The sequence below is a fragment of the Panthera tigris genome, chromosome A2, assembly GCF_018350195.1.
Source record: "Panthera tigris isolate Pti1 chromosome A2, P.tigris_Pti1_mat1.1, whole genome shotgun sequence".
NCBI classification, from domain to species: domain Eukaryota; kingdom Metazoa; phylum Chordata; class Mammalia; order Carnivora; family Felidae; genus Panthera; species Panthera tigris.
The window spans coordinates 106575398-106588379 of NC_056661.1; the positions used below are offsets into that span (position 1 = coordinate 106575398).

At 34.4% G+C, this 12982-nt stretch overlaps 1 protein-coding gene across 14 annotated transcripts in view; it reads right to left on the minus strand.

The window, feature by feature from the left end:
• The window catches only part of DGKB (diacylglycerol kinase beta), a 713599-nt gene that overhangs the window by 466629 nt on the left and 233988 nt on the right, over positions 1-12982 (minus strand). For 10 of the 14 annotated variants that reach the window (XM_042967505.1, XM_042967486.1, XM_042967517.1 and 7 more), the window contains exon 13: positions 3359-3394. The exons of 2 other annotated variants lie outside the window; for them this stretch is intronic. In XM_042967505.1, the coding sequence (XP_042823439.1) occupies positions 3359-3394 (36 nt within the window). The remainder of the gene's footprint in view (positions 1-3358; positions 3395-12982) is intronic. 2 more of the 14 variants (XM_042967510.1, XM_042967490.1) reach the window with 1 other exon arrangement.

Here is a 12982-nt window from a genome sequence, read left to right on the forward strand (position 1 = left end):
GTCCCCATTTCTGGGGATAAGTGGTGCCGTGATCCAGGTGGGGTCTTTTGGGGCAGAAGAGAGGCGAACAATTAGAATGAAAGCTAGTCTTAAACGACCTAGAGGTGCTACTCACCCACAAAACCCGGAGGTACAATTTACAACTTGGTCCCCAAGTCCCGGTTTTCACACATCACACACAATGTGACTATTTTATCTTGGGGTAATTTCATATTGGGTGCAAACCACTTACAAAATTTCTGTTCAAGAAATACTGATTGGAAGCAATGAAATTTAGGAATGAGAAGGCCCATGCCAAAATCTTTTGCTTTGGGCTGTTTGCCAGTATATGGTTGTGACTTTATAAAAGTATGTGTGTGCATACGTACCTCACTCACTCTCAATTTCCTCTCTCTGTAACTGTCACCACGGACATGTTGAGCCAAAGTTTAAAAGCAAGGAGGTAGCACTCTTGTTTGTTCATACTCATCATGTCTTTCAACCAGCTGAGTTAAATGCTCCACATAGTGATTACTATGCTGCCCCCAATCTGTTTATACCAGCTCCAAGTAGAATTTGTTATCTTATTATTATAACCATGTGATTTAATTATTACTCAAACCATTGAATCCTGAGTGTAAAATAAGTTGCTTCTGTGAAAATAACTTGCGTTCTTTGGAACCACAATAATACACGATGTGTGTGTGTGTGTGTGTGTGTGTATGTGTGTGTGTGTAGAAGGAGTGGTCCAGTTGGATTAAGACACAATGACTGTAAAAGCTTTGAAAATTAATAAAAATTGAGAATTACTGGGGTGCCTGAGTGTCTCATTCAGTTAAGTGAGTGACTCAATTTCAGCTCAGATCATGATCTCATCATTGTGAGATTGAGTCCCATGTCAGGCTCTGCACTGACAGGATGGGACTTACTTGGGATTGTCCCTCTCTCTCGCTTTCTGCCCCTCCCCTGCTCATGCTCTATCTCTCAAAACAAATAAACTTTAAAAAATATTAAGAGTTATTTTACACTCAAATTGCTTTACAGATCCTTGAATTTTTGTTATACTTTAAAAAATTGAAAATAATTGAAGACAATTATTTTCATAAATAAATGAATATCTTTTCATGAAATAGGGAATGCTTTACTTTTGCTTCACAACAATTGATAAGTGAAACTTACCATGGGTGATAAGACTGTGATATATGTAAGAAAGCCTATATACAATTTCCAAACAAGAGATATGGCCTCATAGAAAAGCCCTTTAACCTACATCAAAAGTGTAGCCAACAAATATACATGTACGTATTTCACATTAAATGTTTAAGGTATGTCTATATCCTTCCATAAGTTCCCCCACATACATCTTAACCTAACAATTACTTAACAAGCAATTGTTTCTGATAGTTGAACAAAGGGATACGTGTGTGTGTGTGTGTGTGTTCACACACTCACCAGTGTAAACATCCACATATGGGCTGAAGAAAATTTTTGGAACAACATAGTTGAAAAAAACTCATATGATGATTTCAGACGATGGTGAAAAGTCTAAATTAATATAAACCAATATATCTTGCCAGAAAATAAAAGGCAATGTATGAAGACTTTTAATAACTTTACAGAAGAAGAAATTGTTTGTTTTTTTTAAATGAGAAAAGTGTATTATGAAAAGTGCAGTTTGGTCCATTTATTCTATTTATATGATATAGATTATACAGTTTAATATGGGAGATCTGTGGAAATTATCAAGTCTAAGGAGAAAATTTTAAATCTCAAATGCAGTGCCTATATTCATGGGCAAAAATAAACTCAAACACCTGAATATACAAAATCAGTTCTCTTACACTTAAATAACTGAACTAAGTGATAAACTTTCTGAGAACGTTTGTCACTTGAGTCTGTAATTCAACATTTCTATTTTATAACCATCATGATAATAGTGGTATCAATTGACTTAAAGAATACAAAAACAATTTAATATTTCTCTTAGATTAGAAACATTACTTTTTCAAACATATTTCCAGTATCTTTTAAAGTATATGTCTGGTTACAAAATCAAAGTTTTAAAAGCCTCATGAAGCAGTCTACACTAATTGGAAAACTTTTTGGCAGGGGGTGGGTAGGGAAGAGAGGTTACTACATTTTTGTACAATTATGCTTTCCTCTAAAGAAACTCATATCCTTATGTAGTATTCATATATTATAAATAATATTTTTCCTAAGGAGGCCGATTCAAATTATAATTTAGGGGAAATAATACCATCTGAGCATATCCTTTAAAGATAAAAATAACTGAGGGGCTCCTGCATGGCTCAGTCAGTTGAGCATCCGGGTCTTGCCTTCACTTCAGGTCATGACATCACGATCTGTGGGATCGAGCCCCACGTCATGCTTTGCACTAACAGCACAGAGCCTGTTTGGGATTCTGTCTCCCTGTCTCTCTGCCCCTCCCTCCCTCCCTCTCTCTCAAAATAAATAAACATTTAAAAAAAGATAGAAACAACTGAATAGAATAGGGTCACAGAAAAATGTGGAGGCTTTCCTTTATTAATGCAAAGACAAAGCTAACACTTTACTGAAAATAAATGGTATGGGAATACCTATATTTATTTTCAAAATAGAAGTCATTTTTTCTGTGACTATATTTTATTCCAGTGACATTCCTAGATAATGTAATATGCTAACTGATTAATGCAGATACATTCTTTTTTAAAATGATGGGCACTTCAAAGTGAGCAAAAAGTTTCTCAATCTACTATCACTTAAAACTACATTTTAATGGTATAGAACTTTGCATCGTTTGGGTTTTCTGTAAGGTATTTACATTTTAACATGACAAATAGGAATGATGCTATTCTTATACACAGGTCAAAACTCTTTGCAAAATAACTTTTATTTTTCTCTGTATAGTTTGTTTCATATAACTTTTTGCTTTCCTAATGTTTGTCACAAAAGTAGATTGAAACAGTTTCAAGTCAATCCTATCATGAAAATATAAATCTCCCTGGGGTGCCTGGGTGGCTCAGTCAGCTTCTGACTCTTGAATTTGGCTGGGTTCGTGATCTCGTGGTATTTGAGTTCTAGCCCCGTGTCAGGCTCTGTGCTGATGGTGCAGAGCCTGCTTGAGATTCCGTCTCTCCCTCTCTCTCTGCCTCTCCAACACTCTCTCTCTGTGTCTCTCTCACAGTAAATAAAATAATAGTAATAAACTTTAAAAAAAAATATAAAGATCCCCAATTCCAAATATCAGAATATGAAACAAAATGAACTAACAAATTGATATTAGTAGGTCACTGAGATAGCCCCAAATGTTCTTTATAACAATGAAAAGATGTATAATGACCTATATGGCCAAATGTGAAAACCTTTTTTGCTTACGCACCTCAGGGACTGAAACTCCTGAAGTGGACAGAGTCTGCTGAAAAAGAGAAGTTCATATTAAAGCTGAAAAAAACAAAAGTCAAACTGAAAACAAATGCCAACAAAGGTTCTTATACCACTCTTCTTCTGTGAAATAAATGAATAAATATAAAATGCATTTCCTTGTCATATTTTTTCTTCTTAATTCCATTAAATAAATTAATAAGGAATACTCTAATGGAGAGTGGGTTGGGTTGTGAATTACTTGTCCAAAATGCAACTTCATCCACCCAAAGGAGACTGGTCAATAATGTTGACCTGCTTCGTATACCTCTCTGAAATAATACTGATACATTACATTCAGGTTTTGCAATAAGAACTCATCTCTAAGTTCCATTATCCCTCATAAACCATCCCTACTAATTTTTTGAGTTGCCCATTTACCCGGCCCACTTTCCCATTTTCCAGTCCAATTCTCATTCCTTGCTAAAACACTCAGTATCTTTTTGATGGAGACATAGCTTATGGTGTGGATTTTATTTTGGGATTTTTCTGGAAATAAGAAAAAATATTCCATTAGCATCAGTAAAAAGTGAAAATATTATTAAGTAGGTAGAAAAATTTTACTTGAGAGTAACTTAAAAAAAAAAAGATGAAGTTAAACACACTGAAACTGGTCCTCATGACAGTGCATCTTCAATTATTCACCTGCCCTCCTTTTCTGAGTCACAGTAAGGAGCTTTGTTTCTGGCAAAAAACAGAATAAAAGGTTAACAATTCCAAAAGTCTATGCCCTATGGGACTCAGGGCAAATTTGGAAGAATTGTTGACAAATCACACACGTAATACTAGATAAAGTTTTCTAATGGTGGGGTGTGTGTGTGGTGGGGCTAAGTATGAAGCTGGATGTCAGGTTAAGAGGTCTTAGACATTTGTGTGTCTCTGAAACGGAGGGAGTGGTCAGTATATTCCAATTTACCCCCAGGACTGGGCTATGTGAAAGCGACTCTAAATGGATATCCAAGATGGGTCTGAAAAATCTGAGAACATAGACATTAGTTTACTCCCTGATGCAGTGTAAGTCCAAGAAGGCAGCAAGAAACAGAAGAATAAATAGCTACATGAGGTTAATGCAACAGAAGCGACTTCCCAGCTACTCAGCATAGAGGACTACAAGGATCCAGTGCACACAGAAGTGGATCAGAAGAAGAAGGCGTCTAGAGAAGCCACAGAGGAGTTTGAAGTGTCCAGGAATACAACTCTACTTAAAAGATATTTTTATCATGTAAGTAAAAAATGTTTCAGCTGCAGATTTTTCATCAAATTAAGTCATGAAGTCTGAAAGGATGAACTTGGGTTAACTATCCCATGAACAGCAAAACCCTATGGAAGTAATTGCCATTTCTCAGATGGACTGAAAACAGATTTCATAGAACTTTCAAAGAAACCTTTCTGACTTCAGTAATATTCTTGACTTTTGAGCCCAAATCAGTCTATATAACACTTGAGATAACGGGGGGTGGGAAAAATGTGCTAATTTCAATCTACGTCACCTCAATTTTTTTTGTCAGCTTTCCTATTTTTTTTCTTCTCAGCTCTTAGTTCAAGCTTAGATCTGAATAAACATTTTAAGACATGAGTGTAATTGTTCCATCTTTATTATAGTCTATGTTTGCTCTCCCTCTAATCCAGATTAAGTGCCTTATCCTGTGATTCCTTATCCTATCCTATGCCATGGGCCAAGGAAAGTCCCAGAGACTCTCAAGCAAAAATTAGGATGCCCATCAAACAGTCTCCAGGACATAGGTCACAGATGCCTTCTATCTTTGGAAGAGTCTATGTTCACCTTACCCGTCTGTAAAGAGCAAGGCACTGGAAAGCCAAGTGAAAAGATTATAGTTGTCCAAATGGTTTAGAGTAACAGCAAGTGTGATGCACAAATCTTAAATGGATATGGTCCACCCCACCACAAGCACCAAAAAAAAAAACAAACAAACAAACAAAAAAAAAACCTATAAAAGACATTTTTGAGATATATTTAAGCATTTGAATAGACAGGATAGTGATTAATATTATGGAATTATCGTTAATATTCCTATGTGTGATAATAGTATGGAAATTGTATAAAAAATTGTCCTTAATCTTATAAGATGCCTGCTGACATATTTAGCGATGTAATGTCATACTACCTGCAATTTATATATAAAAGATTCAACTTAATAAAATATATCTATTTCTGCATATATAATGGAAAAATAATAATAGAGGCTGGGGATATATTTGAATCATATGGCTCGATGACACAAAAAGCAAAAATTATGCCAATTTGGGTTATGAAGACCCTGTTTTAAGGCATTCTTTCCCCAAAACACACTGTAGGATGAAATTAACCCATAGCTGGCACTTTGCGACCACTTGTGTGGAGAATTGGTAATTTATGGATATTCGTGTTACAGGCTTCTTCCTTCTTAAGGTAGTGGGATTATGGGTCATCTACTGAGAGTGAGTGATGTTGGCAGAGAAGTAGTGACAAGAGAGTAAGGAAATAGTAGAAAGTTTGTCACTACCTCTCTGAGAATGTGAAAGCAGTTGAATAAGAATAAGTAACAGGATCAAACAAAATTGAGAGCACAGCAGGTCAAAAAGTCATAAATGTGTAAGAGAGAAAGCCACCTACTCAGAGAATTATCTCTAGCAACACTCAAGTATCTGACAGCAACACTAAATCTTCTTTTCAAGAATAAGAGGGATGAAACAATGTATACAAAAGCTCACTTATAATCAAGGTGTGTAGGCAAAGAGGGTATATTAAACTAATATGTCCATCAGTGGTTTACCCTTGAGTTACAATAAGAAAACTATGGTATCCAGGTAAAAGAAAAACAAGAAACTTGTTAGAGAAACTTGTTAGAGTAATATTATATTACTTCAATTATACTCTTCTGTATATGATTTCTAAATATCAAGGATTAACAGAGTAAATGTTTTAGCTTTTTGAAAATTATCATGACTGTATAATTCTAAATGTAATATATTTTTAATCAGAATTAATATAGGAACTGTATATTTGTATTTAATCAAACGTGAGGTGTGACTACAGAGGAATGTGATTGATTTTATTTAATCAGTATCATTTTAATATTAAATAGAATACACAGTGCAGATAATTAGTTTAAAAGATGCATTTGTCTTCAGGGCACTTACTAAGTTCAACGTAATATCAAAGAATTTTTAAAAATTCTATTATTCTAAAGTATAGAGATATCTCTTGTCTTCATAGTTTCTAACATGTAATCATTTTAAATTGACAATTTAATCCAAATTGTCATAGGATAAAGAAAAATCTTTGGTAGAGAGATTGTTGGAGGTTTGAGTTAAAAATATAATAAGAACATAGTATTCAGATTAAAAGGGTCATCAGTTATTTCAAGACTAAAGTAAAATTAACAGAACTCTATGTTCTACCTATATAGGAATGTTCAAATTTTTGAAAAATCGCTTTTATGTTTGTTGTCTCATTTAATCCTCCATGTAAGCCAAGATACTTCACTTCTCAGACTGAGAAAATGAAAATCAGAAAGGTTAGATAATTAGCCTAAGAAAATAAAGTTAACGATAGATCCCAATACAGTGCTTCTCTGTCCCAGGCTCTATTTTTTTTCATACAAGTTCAATAAGAATTTTTTTCTAAGTCTATTTTTAGCTATGTCTCTATTTTTTAAGTGATATGAAAATACCATTATTTTAAAACATTGAACACTGCGAAGTATTTAGAGACCACAATATATATGTTCTGCCTGAAAGAAGTGGCTTGAATATCAATATGGATTAATTTAACCTTATAACTTCTAGTACGGTGGTAAATTAAGGTGGCCAAATAAAATGATTTTATTTTTGTATTTCTTAAAATGTTTATTTATTTATTTTGAGGGGGGAGGAGCAGAGAGAGAGACAGAGACAGAGACAGAGAGAGAGAGAGAGAGAGAGAGAAAGAGAGAATCCAAAGCAGGCTCTGCTCACAAACCATAAGATCATGACCTGAGCTGAGATCAAGAGTAGGACACTTAACCGAATGAGTCACTGAGGCACCCCTAAACAAAACTATTTTAAATAGCTGCTTTCCTTATATGCAAGTTGATATCTCTGGCATCAAAAAAGAAGTGAGAGAATAAAAAGCAAGTCTGGGAAAAGAACAACTGACTTTCTAAAGTGGTACAGTGTCTCAGCCTTAAAGAGAAGTTGTTCTATCATCCTTGATGGTAAAATGTATCAAGGGCATCTCTATTGTATAGAAACTAAACACATTTGGTTTCGCTAAATTTTATTGTCACCTTCCAGATTCATAATTTGTTTAACCTTTTATGATTTTGCAGGTCCCTAAGTGAGTATACTCACACATGTAAACACAACACAAATTTTAAAAAAGGAAGTGAGACCGAAATAATTTGTATACTATAAATAATTTTTATAACCAATGATTATTTCAATGTATGGCAAGTATGTCAATTAGACATTAGACAAATTAGGTCATTATTTTTTTTTTCTTTTCCAGCAGCACATTGACATATCTAATTAAAATGAAACGATCAAAAGTAAAATATTTTAGAAGATATACATATTTTTTAAGTTTTTTTTAATGTTTATTTATTTTTGAGACAGAGAGAGACAGAGCATGAACAGGGGAGGGTCAGAGAGAGGGAGACACAGAATCTGAAACAGGCTCCAGGCTCTGAGCTGTCAGCACAGAGCCCGACGCGGGGCTCGAACTCACAGACCACGAAATCATGACCTGAGCGGAAGTCGGCCGCTTAACCTAGTGAGCCACCCAGGCGCCCCTAGAAGATATACATATTACAATCTTATTCAAGATCCCTTGACTAACCAAGGGATGTTTGAGCCAAATTTTTAAGTTTGCAACAACATGAATTTAATGGTAAAAATATGTTTAACAGATAATCTCAGTGTTTCATAATTTTAATTGTTCACAAAAATGTCTATTCTTACTCTTGTAAATGTGATCATTTACACATATTTGCAGAGTTTTGCTCAGAAGATACTGCACAGAAAGAATTGGAAGGCTCCGTCCTTTATGGTTCCCTCAGTATGTGTGCATGTTTGTGTCTAGAAAGGAAACACCCTGAACCTTCAGGGAAAATACACCTAATGCAGTGGATATTTGGAAACTTAAGAGGCACTGTTTTCAATAAGAATATTAAAAACATATCTTTATAGAGATACCCAAATCATTTCGAACATAGATTTCTACATATAAAAGCAACCAGCAAGAACTAAACCCTTCCCAATGTTATTGTTACTGTCTTGCCATCCTGATTAACTAGTGAAATGAAATCATTAGTAATGTTATCATAACTTGGCCAGGTCCCATAAAATCATCAGAAGCCCAGATGGTTGAAGAAGCGTTCTTCAGTTTCCACTGCCTGCCTGTAGCTCAGCAAAAAAGGACTAATCACACTTTCTTCATCTGAAACTATTTTTGTTGCTTACAAGTATATGTGAACCAACAGAATATTTTTTTTAATGAAACATCGATGTTAGGGCTATTACAGTAGAGAAAAAGAAGGAAAGATGCAGAAGGGGAGACAAGAGATCAAAAAGAGAAAGCAATAGTGAAAAAAGGAGAGGGAGACAGGAGAGGCTAAGAAAAATAAAAGAACAGAGTCCTCCTTGCTATTCTCCTCAATCCTCACATGTACCATGGGCATCATAACTACATCTACCATTTCAGAAATAAATGTCCTTTCATTCAAAGAAAACAATGAAATTGAGTAAAGGAGGGATGGGGGATGATATTTAGAGTGTGGCTTTTGCTTTTGATTCAAGTATTGAAAAATTCTTAAACATCAGATTCAACCATCTACAAAATATATTTCAAAATACAATGCACATGCTTTATTATTTATTTGTGTCAAATAATTCTTGACAAGTCTTACTTTACATAAATATAATTAAGAGATAGCTATTTACGTGTATGTATACATATGCATGATTATGCTTGTGATTTTTGGGGCAGGGGATTTGACTGCAGTTGGTAGTTTTAAATTAAAAAAAGTACATTCAAGGGGCACCTGGGTGGCCCAGTCGGTTAAGCATAGGAATTCGGCTCAGGTCATGATCTTTATTTTTTTTTTAAAGTTTTATTTATTTTTGACAGAGAGAGAGAGACAGAGCATGAACAGGGGAGGGTCAGAGAGAAGGAGACACAGAATCTGAAGCAGGCTCCAGGCTCCGAGCTGTCACAACAGAGCCCAATGTAGGGCTCAAACTCACCAACTGTGAGATCATGACCTGAGCTGAATTCGGACACTCAACCGACTGAGCCACGCAGGTGCCCCTCAAGTCATGATCTTGCAGTTGGTGAGTCTGAGCCCCACATCAGGCTCTCTGCTCTCAGCACAGAGTCCACTGAGGTCTCATGTACCCTCCCTCTGCCGCTCTTCCGCTGGTTTTCTCTCTCTCTTTCTCTTTCTGAAAATAAACTTTTTTTTAAAGCATCCTCAAGAAACTACATCTAATAAAACAGATGAATACCTATTGAATTTTATGTAAATAAAATCCATCAAAACTACTTCCTGTTATGCCTATTCTTTTTCTCAACATGATCCCATTCTCAAAACGTAACACTGTGGCTTTCTAAAATATAGAAAAACACTGTTAAGTAGTGAAAGAATATGGATAATAATATTTAGAATTAAAGCATTAGGCTGCTAAGTTTTCCTTTTCATCAATCTGGGAAAAAAAACCCAAATTTAAAAACAAACAAGTTATAATGAAATTTGTTCCTATCCTTTGCCTCTCTAAATATCCACTGATCTCACACCAAAGCATTTTCTAACCAGGTTAAAGTCCAATTCTGCATTCACATTAGGCTAAGATTCAATTGAGTTAAAATTTTACATTGACTGCCAGTCAACCTTATCATGAACTTTCATTATGTGCATGTAATTAATTGGGTCCAACGAACAATATCAGTACTGAGTTATAGACTCTTTTCCCCCGACCATATAATTAGAATATAATTACCCACAGGATATCAGAATGATGCAAAACCTTTCCTCTAAATGCGCCCTCATTAGGAAACAAGTCTCAATGTACATTTATTCAATCAGTGTGAATTAATTAAAATGTTACTGAAATAAAAGAGGGCAGCAATAAAGAGTATCTGACATCTATTAAGAGACTATCACTTGAGATCTGCATGCACAGTTCATATTTAAACCCATTTAGCTCAAGTAGGAACTTGGCCATGTAATGTTATATACATGCAGTATGCTAGGAAATCTGAAAATGAATCAGTGTGTGGTAGCGTTTTTGAAAAGAACATAATACACAATACACAGAAAATCTTAAAGGACCTGAGTAGGATTCTAGAGGACCTTTCATTCCCTGATGAATCCATAAAGGTGTATCATTACATAGCGGTGGATAGAAATTATTTTTATCTTGAAGTATCCAGGAAAATAGTTGTTCATCCCACACTTTTCTATTACAAATGTGGCATATTTGTTTTGATATGGCTTAGGAGATAACAGTCAGAAAAGCCTAGACTTACCAAAACACTAACTATTTTTGTTTTTTTTTCAATAAAGAAAATAACCTCAATTACTAAAGCTAGCTCAGGTATTTCAATAGCATATTTTCTTTAAGCAGAAAATTCATAAGCACCTAAAACTATATTCTTTTTAAGAGGTTATGCATAATGTAACATATTCCGATTATATAAAACATGGAAAAAATAATAAATGCATAAAGAAACCAAAAGACATATACTTCCTATACCACATGAAGCTGTTGATTCATGCAAAAACATTCTTCCTAAAAGCTATTTATCTTGGTTTTGCTAGAACCTAGCATATTGTCATATGAAATAAAAGATGATTGAATAAACTAACAAATAAATAACCCTAATACAAAGGAATACTGACTAATACCCAAGAACAGTATCATCAACAGAAGCAAAAATTTTAAAAAGCTCCCTGTAATATTTAAAATAAGATACACAGAGATTTTGAAGCTTTCTGTTATGACATAATCCCTCAGACATTTTTAGCTTTAGTAATAGGTTTCATAACACTTAGTTCTGGTATTCAATACTTCACATTCATTCTTACACGTAGATAAGCATCGTTTTAAAATGGAAATACTGACGAGAACTAAGATAAATAAGGCCATTTATAAATTGCTACTTTTTACATGCTCTTCAGGAACAAACTCTAACCAGTTTTTAAATCATTGCTTTTGTAAAAAAAAGAATTAAATCCATAAGCTTATATATATTTTTAAATGTTCTGAATGTATATTTACAAAATGGTCTAATGTTCCATTCAGATATTAGACTGGCTTTGGTAGAGGCCAAAACATGAAATAAATAATGAACTCTCTCTTTCTAAACAAGAAAGGAGATGGTCTCACACAGGCTTGCTTTATTTTCAATATGAAATTTCCTGTTGAATTTCAGTGACAAAGACATGTTGCTATAATTTCTTGCTGAAAACGTGGTGATTTGAATAACACTAAGAGTAATAATCACCACATAAAAAATCCTACTAATAGAACATGAATAATTTTAAAGTTCTGTTTAGTAGTAAACATCAATATTCATTTTCTGAGCTATACTAAGAATGAATATTTGTGATATTTTACATGGACTACTGTATTGCTTAAGCTATATTTAAAAAAAATCAGATTGTAAATATAATTTGACAGTCAGAGAAAAAGGTCTTGATTCTCCTCAGAATTCTGAAATATTCCCTCAGCCTTCTACCTGCAATACCACTTTATTTTAAATATTAGGCATTTCACAGTACCATCTATTGGATATCTGATATAACTACAACAACATAACAATCACAGGGTTTTTTGAGATTTAGTAATAACTGTAAAATACTTCCTGTGTCACTCTAGAAACTAAACACAATGCTTATTTGACAGCCCCTAAGATTACTTCATTATCACATACTTTGAACTCGAGTGTATTAGCTTATAACAATAAAATTTAATTATTATGTGTCTTGAATGATTTTAAAAAAGAAACCTCCCTGTCACATATTCATTTTAATTTTTCATTTGCTATGTATGTCACTGTCTGATATATTTTCTTCTTGACTCAGGAGAGGGAGTAACTGATGGGGACACAAAGAGACAACTGATTGTTATTCATTAATTCGGCAAATATTTGTTGACTAGTTGCCTACTGAATTAGGTACTTGAGACAAAGAGATCCACCCTTTTCGTGTCTGTGATAAGTGTTGGCAGCACTGGTCAGTGAGCAGAGGCAACAGCTCCACAAGAGAAGTTTTCAGTTCAGTTCCTGGTGTTTGGAAACTGAGCCCTCAATGGGACATCAAGAGGAAATTTGCAAGCTGAAGCTGAGGATTTGGATCTTGAGGGGTCAGGGAGAAGAAGCTTACACAGCTGTATTCAAAAGTGGGAGTTGTAGTCATAAGACACTGGATGAGATAATCTATAGAGAGCATAATGACATGAGAATACAGTTAAAAATGGAGACATACTTATTCAAGAACAGGAGGACGAGGAATTTAGCAATGTAGATAAAGTGTGGTTAGAGGGGTAGAAGAAAAACTAGTAGAAACGTGTTAGATGAGTGCTACATTATAACAGAGCACTT